The 14,821-nt window shown below is 47.2% G+C and overlaps 1 protein-coding gene across 2 annotated transcripts; it reads right to left on the bottom strand.

The window, feature by feature from the left end:
• Nucleotides 1-4,883: 4,883 nt before the first annotated feature.
• NHLRC1 (NHL repeat containing E3 ubiquitin protein ligase 1) lies at nt 4,884-9,385 on the bottom strand. 2 transcript variants are annotated; one of them, XM_086370140.1, is made up of 2 exons: nt 8,148-9,385; nt 4,884-5,541 (listed from the first exon to the last, which is right to left on the bottom strand). In XM_086370140.1, exons 1-2 carry the CDS (start codon nt 9,315-9,317, stop codon nt 5,527-5,529), a joined length of 1,185 nt encoding a protein of 394 aa, XP_086226266.1. In that variant the 5' UTR covers nt 9,318-9,385; the 3' UTR covers nt 4,884-5,526. The 2 variants fall into 2 exon arrangements, with proteins under 2 accessions (XP_086226266.1, XP_086226265.1); XM_086370139.1 differs by lacking the exon at nt 4,884-5,541 and having other exon boundaries at nt 7,970-9,385.
• Between the last annotated feature and the right edge of the window lie 5,436 nt (nt 9,386-14,821).

Genomic DNA, 14,821 nt, shown 5'->3' with positions numbered 1-14,821 from the left:
CGAATCAGCCTTTTGGCCAACCCAATATTTCCTAGGCTATGATGAGGACAAGATGAGTCTGTGTAAGAACTGAAGGCTGGTACCCAGTGTAAAGTCTCTTCATCCAATGAGAAGCCATTCATTCTTGGTACCATTTCCACTTGCTACTCTCTTATCCTCTGCCTCTGTCCCAGTAATGGTCCAAAAATACTCAACCTCATACACTCCCTGGTCTCTAACAGCATTAGGTAAGACAGAAAGTGTCACCGTGGGTCACAGCTAAGGATGGAGGCAAGGATGCCTACAGCAGCTGAGTGAGAGCAAAGCTGGGGCCCAGATGTCGTACCTGGGTTGGTACCACGGTGCTGAGGGTAAGAGCCAAGTCCAGGCTGCCCTTGGAGCCTAGATGGGAGCCAGTAGTGAGGCCTATGCCCTGGATGGCAGACCCCAGGCACCAGACAGGAAAACCTTTAACTGGAAGCCTCTCATACTGCTCCTGGGGGGCCAGGGGCCAACTTCAGAGTGTGTCCACAGGAGAGCTGCAGGCAGGAGCCCTTCTCCCCACAAGGGAGACGGTAATGAGTTGACTTGGCTGGGAGAGAGAGCATGGAACCCAAGCAAAGGTCATATCCTGACGGGAAGCCTTTCATTGATGGTGTGCACATGAAGACATGGTGCTAGGCAGTATTCATAAATTATTTGGCATGTTTCATAACAAAGACAAGATCTTATAGACACACGCTCTGGCACCCCCTGCTGCTGCTGCTAAGTCACTTCAGTCGTGTCCGACTCTGTGCGACCCCATAGATGGCAGCCCATGAGGCTCCCCCATCCCTGGGATTCTCCAGGCAAGAACTCTGGAGTGGCTTGCCATTTCCTTCTCCAATGCATAAAAGGGAAAAGGGAAAGTGAAGTTGCTCAGTCGTGTCTGACCCTCAGCCACCCCATGGACTGCAGCCTTCCAGGCTCCTCCGTCCATGGGATTTTCCAGCCAAGAGTACTGGAATGGGGTGCCAGGCACCGCTGGCCCCCTAAAATACTTTCGAACTCAGTTGTGAAATATCCCATCAAATCAACCCTCAATAACTGGAGAAGCTTTTCTCATATTCTGACCAAGTGCTGGGTGCCTGGAGCCAAAACTCTTCTAATGTTTCACGTTCCTCCATCATGGTTCTTTGAAAGCAGTCCCTGTTTCTGGCCTCTTTTGACGTACAGTTTACAATTCATGAAAAATAGCTGCAGGTGAAAAGCTGCAGTGTCTTTCTCTTGAATATTTTGCCTCTGACCGTTACTGCACAGGAGGGATGTCCCCTGAGTGGCTGAAGCTGGGGGAGGGGAGGACTTGAGTAATCAGTGCCAAGAGCCCAGCAAGATCCTGATTTAGCAACAAAGCAGGTGTCAAGCATCGAGAGGTGTCAAGACCACAGGAAACAGGAAGAGTCTTCTAGCAGCAAGCGTCTCTGTATCAGGGAAGTACGTGTTATGTCCACGTGACTCCTCCTCCCATAAAATCTGTCACCGCCGCAATGATGGGAAAGGACTAAATGTGGGAGAGGATTATAAAATGTTTCACTGTGGGGAGGATTTCATTGTAACAACAAATGAGCTTTGTCCAAAGAGGGCACTTTTGACCTTTTTAGAATACACTTACTACTGTGGTGTTTAGCTAAATGTAAAAATATCAAAAAATACCCCGAGATGCTCAAAAACTCAGCTGAGCATCACTGACCATCAGCTGTCATCCTGCTGACAGGCTACAGCGACAGAAAAATAGATCCTAACGTCGGGACCACAAAGAATCAATACTTAAAGACAAATGTTTACTTTTAGTTTTTTAGTTTGTTTTGGATGAAGTGTCCAGCATTGATGACATCAATCAGTCTGGAATTCTAGGGTGATGTCATCTCTTCCAATATCTGTTCGGTTCTGGCTACTGGGCCCTTCTCCCCACCCTGCCCCATCCCCCCAGCATGTGCTTTCCAGAGCACTCACCATCCTATGCCGTATTCTTCTGATTAGCTTGTCCATCTCCACACCTGACCCCCAACCATCCGCGCCTGGGAACCTTCACATCCTCACAGCTTTGCACCTTGCTCAACACAAAATGAGCACACAAGAAATAGTGATAAAATGCTTGCCAAAAAAAAAAAATTTTTCAAAGAAATTTAAAAGGTTTTTAAAATTCCTGTTCCAGTATGATTGAGTAAGCTCCAACTGGCCCATCTTTCTACAGAAAACAACCATAAACTCTGAATGTACACACATCAAGAAATTTCTTGGGCCACTAGGTTTCACTGGTGAACTCTATCAAACATTTAAGAAGAAATGGCAACACTGTCATACAAGTTCTTTCAGGAAATAAAGCTGGAAGGAACATTTCCCAACTCATTTTATGAGGCCAGCACCACCCTAACAGTAAAACCTGACAAAGACATAACTCTCCCCTCTTCCCCAAAACCCTTATGAATTAATAGATTTTGTCTATAATCATAATGCATTTGAATATCCTGTGTTCAACTTGTACAGATAGTGCTGCTAGCAAATTTAACAAATTCATATAATGTATTTCGTACTGACTGGTCAGAGAAGAAAAGTTACTAAGTTTGAGATTTACATTTTAGTGTCCACCAGAGGGGACTGGTATAATTTTGTGGAAATTAACTCCAAAATGTAATGGAATTGGCCTTCCTGTATCATCACTTTTAGTCCATCCAGATTTATCCATCAGCGGCTTGAAAATGGAAATAGATTACACAGCACAGGGAACCACACTCAATATTTGATAATAACCTATAAGGGAAAAGAATCTAAAAAAGATGTGTGTATAACTGAATCACTTTGGTGTATATCTGAAACAAAAACAATAGTGTAAACCAACTCTGGTGGTGGTTTAGTCACTAAGTTGTGTCTGATTCTTGTGACCCCATGGACTGTAGCCCGGCAGGCTCCTGTGTCCACAGGATTCTCCATGCAAGAATACTGGATTGGGTTGCCATTTCCTTCTCCAGGGGATCTTCCTGACCCAGGAATTGAACCCTGGTCTCCTGCATTGCAGGTAGATTCTTTACCGACTGAGCCAAGAGGGAAGCCCATAAAACTAACTACACTTCAATTAAAAAAAAAAGGCAATCCTGCCACCTCTAACTGGATCTAAAAGAATCTAACTGGATCTCCTTGTCCCTTTTGAGAAAAGCTGTTCATCTGAGGCCAAGTCACAGGCTAGCTTCCTGATCTAATTGAATATATTTGGCGGGACACTGATAGACAGGTTGCTCTTCCTATTGGTGGGCTGCTGCTGCTCCTGCTAAGTCGCTTCAGTTGTGTCCGACTCTGTGCCACCCCATAGATGGCAGCCCTCCCTGTCCCTGGGATTCCCCAGGCAAGAACACTGGAGTGGGTTGCCATTTCCTTCTCCAATGCATGAAACTGAAAAGTGAAGTCGCTCGGTCATGTCCGACTCTTAGCAACCCCATGGACTGCAGCCCACCAGGCTCCTCAGTCCATGGGATTTTCCAGACAAGAGTACTGGAGTGGGGTGCCATTGCCTTCTCCCTATTGGTGGGCACTCCTATCCAATTAGGAAACATGGTGGCTGAGGGCTAGCTCCTCAGCAGGGCCTGTGGGGGAGGGGAGTAGGTTTTCCTTAGAAGGGGCGGTGGGCGCGATAGACAACCATGATGGCTCAGCACAGTCACTGTGGTGAGTCCTGGCAGCCTCCCTCTCATATTTCCTACATATTCTTCAAGAAAACACTTCGTCTCCTTATCAATCATAGTACATCACCAGGGTGGTGATGGTTTAGTCACTAAGTTGTGTCCGACTCTTTGCGACCCCATGGACTGTAGCCTGCCAGGCTCCTCTGTCCATGGAATTCTCTAGGCAAGAATACTGGATTGGGTTGCCATTCCTTTCTCCAGTGGATCTTTCCAACCCAGGGATCGAACCTGGGTCTCCTGCATTGTAGGCTCCTTTACTGACTGAGCTACCAGGGAAGCCCCAGAAGCCCTGGCTGCTGCTGCTGCTAAGTCGCTTCAGTCGTGTCCGACTCTGTGCGACCCCATAGAGGCAGCCCACCAGGCTCCCCCATCCCTGGGATTCTCCAGGCAAGAACACTGAAGTGGGTTGCCATTTCCTTCTCCAATGCATGAAAGGGAAAAGTGAAAGTGAAGTCGCTCAGTCGTGTCCGACTCTTAGCGACCCCACGGACTGCAGCCCTGCATGGAATTTTCCAGGCAAGAGTACTGGAGTGGGGTGCCATTGCCTTCTCCGAGAAGCCCTGGAGTGGGTCGCTAGCCACCAGCCTACATCTCGTCTCTCCGTAGTGGTGGAGGATGGTTAAATTGCCATCATCAGTCTTCCCCATTTTTCTGCGGTATATGGAATACTTCCTCAAAAGGCACACAATTCACTTTCAGTGAGGTCTTCACCCGACTCACCAGGGAAGGTCTGGATGAGGCACAAACAAGTTGTGATGCTTTGCGTCCGGGATCCAGAGTGTGTCTAAGTAGAGGGAAGAGGTATGACTCTGAACCACAGTCCTTAGGAAACGCCAAGGAAGAAGACTGTGAAAATCAAGTCCAGAGGACAGAACGAGGCCAAAACCAGGGACAAACCAAGGCCAAACCAAGGCCAAAAACCAGAGACAGTCCAAGCCTCAGGAATTGGGCAAAACAAGAACAAACGGAGGGTGACGTGAGCGTGGCTGACGGGGCCTCTGCTTGCTTTTATGGACACACCAGGTGGCGAGCCATGGTGGCTAGTGCTGGCATAAAGGCACCTGATTGAGGGGGATTTTCAGGAAAAGCCCATTCCTTTTCCTTCTCCAGTTATTTGTGGTTGAGTTCTTTTGTCTCTGACCTCTGGAGAGTCATTCCAACTCTCCTCCATCACCTGGGAACCTCTTATTTTATTGTTTTTTTAAAAAATTTTATTGATTTTTATTGCAGTGTAGTTGCTCTACAAGGCTGTGTTAGTCTCTGCTGTACAGCAAAGGGGATCAGCTACTGTTTCATGTATCCCCCTCTTTGTATTTCCTTCTCATTTAGGTCACCAGGGAGCATTGAGGAGAGTTCTCTGTGCTACATAGCAGGTTCTCATTAGTTATCTACTTTATACACGGTGTCAATAGTATATATAGTCAATCCAATCCCCCAGTTCATCCCACCCTCTCCTTTCCCCCTTGGTAGCCATACATTTGTTCTCTATGCCTGTGTCTCTATTTTTGCTTTGCAGTTAAGATCATCTGTACCATTTCTCTCGATTCCACGTATATGCGTTAATATCCAGTGTTGGTTTTTCTCTTTGTGACTTCTCTCTGTATGACAGACTCTAGGTCCATCCAGGTCGCTGCAAAAGACACAGTTTTGAGGGACCTCTTTCTTTGTGCTGCGATGATTTCCTTTGGCCCACCTCAGACTCTCCAGTTCCTCTAACAATCTGGTGGTGTTCAGCAGGGTGCGGCTTGAGTGCTTTAACCAGCTTGCTTTAAAGAGCACGGCCCAGAAGGTGAACTTAGCATCTCCGTTACAGGTTACTGAACCTATCCCCTCAGCATGTGCATACCTGTGGATCAGAAACAGCAAAATTGGTGTCTTTGGAAACCCTGCTGTCTATCCGCAGCCTGATCATCTACCAAGTAAAGGTAGCCGTTAACTAGATCACTTGTGATCACCTCTCTGAATCGCTCCCACGTCATCTTGGGAGCTCACACACCATTCTTCCAGCTAGGTAATCCACATGGTAATAAGAGATCTCTCCATACATGCTGCTTATATTCCACACCTGGCCTGAAAAGACACACTCAGCTCTAGAGGCAAACATGATACCACTGATGATTTCAAATAAGAGAAGGTCTCTTGATTGGCTCAATGGACCCCAAGGCCTTAAAATGTCATTGTTCCCAAGGAAAACATTTGACCAAGTAAGAACACAAATGACCAAGTAAGAACCTGTATCTCCATCTAAGACAACTTTTCTTGTTATACAACTCAGAATTCCTATGAAGTCACTGACCTGAGGGTGATTTCTAAGGATAGGGTGTCGGTGGGGAAGGTGGGGGCTCTATTTGGGATGATGCATTTACATGATCCCTATTTGGGATGATGCATTTACAAATGGTGGTTGGTCCATGATGCCTGAAATCGTTATCAGAGCTACATGATGGGAGCATTGAAGCAAAATGGGCTTCTGTAGACTGGTACAGGAGCCTAGCTCTCTCTTTTAGCTTCAAAGAACAAACTACAATCTTTTTCATAATTTGGGGGCTGTGTCTAGAATGTACATTATATCTATGAAAATGCTTTGTAAATTAGAATCCTATTGTTGATAAAGCATCAGCTATTACCTAAAGCAAACCCTCACCTTTCAAAACCACTATTTCTTCCCCGAGGAAAAAGTTTTGCTACTGCTTCTGAAGTGCTGGCTATTTGGTATTTTTCCAACAGCCCTTAACTCTGAAATGTTATACCAGCTAGACATACAGCTTATAGAGAAGCAGCTACTTCACCCGAAATCTCCACCTATTCACTTAATCAATGCAGCCTTATAGCAGGCATCATCTTGGTCAAGCCATCACGTCAATTCAAGAAGTAGTTAAAGTGTCTGAAAGTGAAAAGCGGAAGTGTTAGTCACCAAGTCATGTCTAACTCTTTGCAACCCCACAGACTGTAGCCCAACAGGCTCCTAGATCCATAGGATTTCCCAGGTAAGGATACTGGAGTGGGTTGCCATTCCCTTCTCCAGGGGATCTTCCTGACCCAGGATCAAACCCCTATCTCCTGCATTGCAGGCAGATTCTTTATTGTCTGAGCCACGGGGGATTTGCCAGTGGTTAAATGCCAACTCAGGATCAAAGGAATTATTTATTGAGTGCCTGGTGTTTGCAACATATGGGACAGATTTAAATAGACAGAGAAAAACCCCTTCACAAAAGTTCTTCAGATTACCACTGATCATAAAGAGGCAAGCAAAATCATTTCTGCCATGAACTGACTGTGGTGACTTATCTCTATATTACACTAACAGAAATATCATCTGGCCCTCTAACACAAGTACATGTGTAGAGCATTCCACAGGAGTTCAGAACTTACACTAACATAAGTCTTTCTCCTGGACTTCCCTCCCAGTCCAGAGGCTAAGACTCTGTGCTCCAAGTACAGGGAGCACGGGTTCGATCCCTGGCCAAGGAACTAAGATCCCTCATGACACAAGGAGGCAAAAAAAAAAAATTTTTTTCAACAAATAGTGCTGGAATAATTGGACACCCCCATATCAAAAAAAAAAAAAAAAATCAACCTCAACCCATACTTCATGTTGTAGACAGGAATCAACTCGAAATGGGACGCCCCAAAATATACAATTTGTAAAAGAAAACATAAGAAAAAAAAAATCTTAGTTATCTTGATTAAGTAAAGATTTCTTAGAACACACACAAAAAAACAAAAACACAAACCTTTCTCAACCAACCAAGTAGTATTTCCTAAGTGCCTTACAGCAGAGGAGTTACAGGTACTAAGAGAAGTGTTGACCTTTTGAATAAGCAAAGTTGATTGCTTTTGTTTTTCAAGTAACTCAAGATCCACAGTAACTTCATCTAAAGAGCCATCAGAGGAATTGTATGTTGAACTCAACTGACATCCACCACAAAATCCTTTTTCTCTTGAACTCTATGAAGTCTCCTTTCTCTGTGCCTCTAAGAAAATAGCTACTTGTAAATAGAGTACATGGAGCAACAATATACACTCATATATATTTTTCCACATCTGTTGTCTTATTTAAGAGCAAGGCGTTTTGGAGTCAGAATTGAGTTCCATTTGTGACTGTCAGAGTAAGTAAATGTGACCTTGGATAAATCTCTTTAGCTCTCTGGGTCTTAGTTTTCTCATCCTTAAAATGAGATACGCAATAGAAATTACCACTGGGCCGTTGAAAGGATTAAAGGGGCTAATATTCACAAATTTCTTAGCACTAGGAGTACATAATCCATCAATGGTAGATTTCATTATTATTCTTTAATAATGGCCCCCACCTTTGTTAAGTCTACCAGGCAGTTACAGTCATCTCTGTTGAACAGATGATTAAGTCATTGATTCAGGGCTCAACAGGGGCAGCTCCAGGGCTTCTGGAGCAGGTCCCAGGACCCCCACCACACCCCATCACCCCCAGTCAACCTTGTAGACTTTTACAGAATGGGCCGCGCTGTCCAGCACAAGAAGAGAACTCTCCTTGGTGAAGGTCAGCGCCACGGGATGCGAAAGACCGTGGGTGATGATGGGCTTCAGCACTGGAAACTCCTCCGGTTTGCCTAGACAGAGGACAGCCGGACTGGAAGTATCAGCAACCACCACGTTGCCCTGGTGATCGAAGGCCACGGCGGAGGCGGTGATCTTGGAAGGGAAAAAGAGGCTCAGCCCGAAGGAGTCCACCTGGCCGATGAGCTGCATGCTTGCGCTGAACACCTTCACCGTGGTGCTGCTGCAGGCGCCGGGCCCCAGCGGGTGCTCGAGGACCGCGATGGCCCCGGTGAGCCAGGACACCGCCACCCCCCGCGGGCGACGCAGGTGAGCCTGCAACCGTTCAGTCCTCCGGAGGACCCCTTCGGGAAAGTCGACTTCCAGGAGGTGCAGGGACCCCGCCTCCGCGTCCGTGACCAAGACCCCATTCTGCGGGGTGGTCTCCACACCCCACGGCAAGCAGAAGTGGCCTCCCAAGACGAGTTTGATCTGGCCGAAAAAGTCAAATACTTTGAGGGAGCGGTCGCCGGCGTCGGTGACGACCACGTGGCAGTCGTTGGTGACCGTGACGTCAACCGGGTACCGAAGGTCCTGGGCAGCGTCCCCCTTCTCTCCAAACTGATGCGCGCAGCCTCCCCCGGAGTCGAAGACCTTGACTCGCCTCTTGCCGTCGTGCACCACCACGACCCGCCCCGTCTTGGGACACAGAGCCAGCCCGGTGGGGTTGACCAGGGTCCCCCAGCCGCCGAAGGCGTGCTGGCAGGTGAGGACCCCCGGGGCGGAGGGGGCGGCGCGCGGGGCAGCCGGGCCGGGCCGCAGCGCGGAGCCCAGGAGCTCCAGGAAGTGGAGCACTGGCAGGCAGTCGCTGGTGTCGCAGCCCCGGCAGGCCCGCCGGCAGAAGGGGCACTCGAGGGCCAGCGTCCGCGGGTGCGCCAGGGCGGCCACGCAGGCCAGGCAGACCACGTGGCCGCAGGACAGGTTGCGTGGGCGCCGCTGCTGGCGGTGGCCGAACCGCTCGAAGCACACCTTGCACTCAAGCAGGCTGGTCTCGGCCTCGCGCAGCAGCTCCCGCAGCGCCGGCCCGCTCCCAGCGGCCTCGGCCCCCATCGCGCGGCCCCCGCCCCGCACGCTCGGGCCGCGCCGTCTGCCCTCCGAGCTGGACGCCGCGCGGGCGCGGCCTGGGGTCACGGTCACGGGGCGGGGCCGCTGGGCCTGACGTCCACTTTGTCCGGCCGCTCGGCCGAGACGTGCCGCCCCCTTGTGGGCGCGCGCCGCACTGTATCCGGAGAGGCGCAGAGTGGATTTTAACAAGTTCTAATCACAGAGTTGGAGAAGGCAATGGCACCCCACTCCAGTATTGTTGCCCGGAAAATCCCATGGATGGAGGAGCCTGGTAGGCTGCAGTCCATGGGGTCGCTAAGAGTCAGACACGACTGAGCGACTTCACTTTCACTTTCCACTTTCATGCATTGGAGAAGGAAATGGCAACCCACTCCAGTGTTCTTGCCTGAAGAATCCCATGGACGGAGAAGCCTGGTGGCTGCAGTCCATGGGGTCGCACAGAGTCGGACACGACTGAAGCGACTTAGCAGTAGCAGCAATTACAGAGTCGGACACGACTGAAGTGACTTAGCAGAATCCACAGAATAGACTGCGTGCTGCAGTCCATGGGATCGCAAAGAGTTGGACACAACTCAGCGACTGAACTGAACTGATCCACAGAATATTCATTGGAAGGACTGATGCTTAAGCTGAAACTCCAATACTTTGGCCACCTGATGCGAAGAACCGACTCATTGGAAAAGACCCTGATGCTGGGAAAGATGGAAGGTGGGAAGAGAGAGGGATGACAGAGGATGAGATGGTTGGATGGCATCACTAACTCAATGGACATGAGTTTGAGTAGGCTCTGGGAATTGGTGATGGACAGGGAAGCCTGACATGCTGCAGTCCATGGGGTTGCAAAGAGTCGGACATGACTGAGCGACTGAACTGAAATTGATCCACAGCCTAGACAGCGTATTAAAAAGCAGAGACATTCCTTTGCCAACAAAGGTCCATATAGTCAAAGCTATGGCTTTTCCAGTAGTCATGTATGGATAGATGTGAGAGTTGGGCCATAAAGAAGGCTGAGCACCAAAGAATTGATGCTTTTGAACAGTGGTGTTGGAGAAGACTCTTGAGAGTCCCTTGGACTGCAAGGAGATCCAACCAGCCCATCCTAAAGGAGATCAGTCCTGAATATTCATTGAAAGGACTGATGCTGAAGCTGAAACTCCAATACTTGGGCCACCTGACGTGAAGAACCGACTCATTGGAAAAGACCCTGATGCTGGGAAAGATTGAAGGCGGGAAGAGAAGGGGACGACAGAGGATGAGATGGTTGGATGGCATCACAGACTCAATGGACATGAGTTTGAGTAGGCTCTGGGAGTTAATGATGGACAGGGAAACCTGGCGTGCTGCATTCCGTGGGGTCGCAAAGAGTCAGATAAGACTGAGTGACTGAACAACAACAATCCACAGCACGCAGTCAGACCTGCAATCGTCACACCAGTCATGGATGGAGCGCCTTCCCTTTACACTTGAGGACACCTATTGAGGACAAGCAGGCTGCTCCCTGGTACCCAGCAAAGCGCCCTCCGATTTCCCGTCAGCAGCACTGGATGCTAGGGGCTGGGGCTGGCCAGGTGTGAAACCTAGTCTCAGAGCTCATGATACTTATGATCTATTGGGAAAACACAGGTGCATGAGGGAAATTAAAACCCAAGTAGATGAGGCAGGTGCACGCGTTTTCTTTCGGACCTTCTATAATTCTCATAGTAAGTTGTTGTTTTTGTTGTTTAGTCACTAAATCATGTCCGACTCTTTTGCGACCCCATGGACTGTAGCCTGCCAGGCTCCTCTGTCCATGGGTTTTCTCAGGCAAGAATACTAGAGTGGGCTGCCATTTCCTTCTCCCAGGGATCTTCTCAATCCAGAAATCGAACCTGTGACTCTTACATTGGCAGGTGGATTCTTTACTACTGAGCCACCAGGGAAGCCCTCTCATAGTAAAGTAGATGCTCAATGAACACTTGAAAAATGAATTTATGTAAGACATCACTTTGCCAACAAAGGTCCCAATAGTCAAAGCTATGGTTTTTCCAGTAGTCATGTATGATGTGAGAATTGGACCATAAAGAAGGCTGAGCACCGAAAAATTGATGCTTTTGAACTGTGGTGCTGGAGAAGACTCTTTAGAGTCCCTTGGACAGTAAGGAGATCAAACCAGTCAATCCTAAAGGAAATCAGTCCTGAATATTCATTGGAAGGACTGATGCTGCAGCTCCAATACTTTGGCCATCTGATGCAAAGAGCAGACTCACTGGAAAAGACCCTGATGCTGGGAAAGATTGAAGACAGGAGGAGAAGGGGGAAACACAGGATGAGATGGTTGGATGGCATCACCAACTTAATGGACATGAATTTGAGCAAACTCAGGGAGATAGTAGTGAAAGACAGGGAAGCCTGGCGTGCGGCAGTCCATGGGGTCGCAAAGAGTTGGACATGACTGAGCGACTGAACAACAATAGCAATGTGAACGAAGGAATGTCATAGGACAATACATGAAATACACAGGTGAATTTGTGTTAGAGGCAAGGACCATGGCTGGAAATGTGTTCCAGAGAAATGAATATGAAATTAGAAAGTTGATAGTTAATAATCAGCTTACTGCATGCTCACCCTCTTTTAAGTGGTTTGCACAGGTTATCTTATTTAAACCACATGACAGTCCTTACAAGATGTGTTATTTTCATCACCCTGTTTCTGCCATAGTGTTTGCAGAGGTTAACTTTCTTGCCCAGGGTCACGGGGCTAGGAAGCGACCAGGCTGGGCTTTGAAGCCAGGCAGTTTTCAGAGCCCATGGTCTTAACTATCCCAGTCATTTTCAATGTTGGTTGCACATGGTAAATACCTGGGTCTCATCCTCCAACGAGTAATTTGTCCAGGGTGTGGTCTGGCAGCTGGGATGTTTTATTTGGTTGCACTGGGTCTTAGTTGTGGCCTGTGGGATCTAGTTCCCCCACCAGGGATCGAGCCCAGTCCCCCTGCACTGGGAGTGTGGAGTCTCAGCCACTGGCCCACCAGGGAAGTCCTTGGGCAGCTAGGATTTTTTTAAAGTTCCCTTCGAGCTTATCATGTACAGCCAAGTTTGAGAACCAGTGATACAAAAGTCCCTCAAATGACATCAAGTTAAATTCTTTCAACTTCAATCAATATGGAAAACATAGAGAATATACAATATGTTTTAAAAAAATCTTCAAACAGGAGGTAACACAGTCTCTCAGGAATCATTGTGGAACTACAAGCAATCACTTTCAGGAATTCTCCCCTCAATGTCTGCATGAACATTGTCTTTGGCAAAATTACTTATCAGATCATTTTTCCTCATTTAGAGATAATTACCACGATCATTCACCCTCTTATTTGCTAGACTTTTGAGAAAACAGGAAATCTTTATCCCATTAAATCCCCTGGAGGAAGATTTAATGTAAGATAAGAAAGAACATTTTCCTACCGAGTGTTACAAGATTCAAAGATGATCTGTGTATTGGGACATAGTAATCAACTTAATATTATAATTTCAGACTATAATACATTGTCATTCCAAATAGAAATTGCTTTCTGCAGTGATCCTTAAGAAAAAACATTCAGGAAACCTAAATTTCCCCCTAAAAGTGGAATGTTTTTAGAATTAATGTTGTCTAATAGAAATATAATAAGAGCCACGTATATAATATTAAATTTTCCAGTAGCCACATTTTAAAAAGGAAAAGAAGCTAGTGAAATGAGCTTAATCAGATACGCATATTTCATTTAATCCAAAATATCCAAAATGCTATCTTTATGACACATAATCACTGTAAAAATTAGTGAGATATTTTACACTCTCTGTTTTATTAGCACTAGTCCAGTGTGTATTTTAAATTTATAGCACATCCTTTTTCAGCTCAGTAACCCCACGCAGCGAGTGATTACGGCCGGGGAACAGTTAGACCTCTAGTTAAGAGATCTAGACCAAGTCTCTGGTGTATTACCTTCTCAAGATGCTTTCCAGACGGGTTTCGTGGATGTTTGATGTGCCTTTAACTTGTCTCTGCTCCCACATTGTTTTAGAACGAATCCAAAGACCACCACCCCAAGCCCTGCCACTCAATGTGACTGTGACGGAGCCTCTATCCTACGAGCAACTGCGCTTGGGGAAGAGCCTGGCTTCTTCTTGATCCTGTGCTGCCCTCGCGTGGCAACAGGCGGCACTGCGCCAAGAGGTTGGAGATATTCAGCAAGGTAAACCAGACGAACCTGCAAGAAATCCGCCTTCTTTAAGAATGGTCACAATAATTGGTCTGTCACTTGTCCTAGTAGACAGCACAGTGGTTCAGGAAAGCCCCGTGGCACATACACACACAATCGACTCTAACCATTTGCTGTCAACACTCTAATCGGTAAATATGGAAATTTAACTTTGTGGCATTTGATCCGGAGCTGAGGCCTTCTCAGTGACACAAAGCTTCAGAACTAAAAACGTGTAGGTTTGCAGCCTTTCACAGCTGGGATACTGCTCCAGCGTTCCTGTCCACCCAACCGCCTCCCACCCCCCAGCCACTTGTCCTTTTTCTCCTTTACCTAGTGTATGGAGTCCAATTTTCCTTTCTATCTAATCTTAAAATTGTTATCTTCAACCCTTCTTTCTTTTTCTGAAGAGAGAAGTTCCAGAAGACCAATGCCTAGTGCTTGCCTGTGTACACAGAGGGAGACCAACACGTTATTTTTTATTCAATTTTATTTTTTTGGCCTCACTGTGTGGCATGTGGAAATTCCCCCACCAGGGATGGAACCTTTGCACCCCGGCAGTGGAAATGCGGAATCTTAACCACAGGACCACCAGGGAAATTCTCAGTTCAGTCGCTCAGTCGCGTCCAACTCTTTGTGACCCCTTGCATTGCAGCATGCTTGGCTTCCCTGTCCATCACCAGCTCCTGGAGCTTGCTCATACTCATGTCCATCCAGTCGGTGATGCCATCCAACCATCTCATCCTCTGTAGTCCCCTTCTCCTCCTGCCCTCGATCTTTCCCAGCATCAGGGTCTTTTCCAATGAGTCAGTTCTTCGCGTCAGGTGGCCAAAGTATTGGAGCTTCAGCTTCAGCATCAGTCCTTCCAATGAATTTTCAGGGTTGATTTCTTTTAGGATTGACTGGTTGGATCTCCTTGCAATCCAAGGGACTCTCAAGAGTCTTCACCACAGTTCAAAAGCATCAATTTTTCAGTGCTCAGACTTCTTTATGGTCCAACTCTCACATTCATTCATGACGACTGGAAAAACCATAGCTTTGACTAGCTTTGTTGGCAAAGTAATGTCTCTGCTTTTTAATATACTGTCTAGGTTGATCATAGCTTTTCTTCCAACACATGTTTTTTAAATGGATGAACTAATGAACACTTAAAAGGATGCAACATACAGGCAGCAAACCCCAATGTTAAAACTTTTCTTTGATGGTTCTCTAGTATTTATAGGAAGCACTGTTAGGAAAATAGCATTTATCTAGGAATCATGCTAAGCACTTG

This window comes from Bos grunniens, chromosome 23 (genome assembly GCF_055505025.1).
Source record: "Bos grunniens cultivar Pamir isolate PY7600 chromosome 23, Bosgru_T2T1.0, whole genome shotgun sequence".
NCBI classification, from domain to species: domain Eukaryota; kingdom Metazoa; phylum Chordata; class Mammalia; order Artiodactyla; family Bovidae; genus Bos; species Bos grunniens.
The sequence above is the reverse complement of the archived record's forward strand: the minus strand, read 5'-3'. Positions and strand labels throughout refer to the sequence as shown.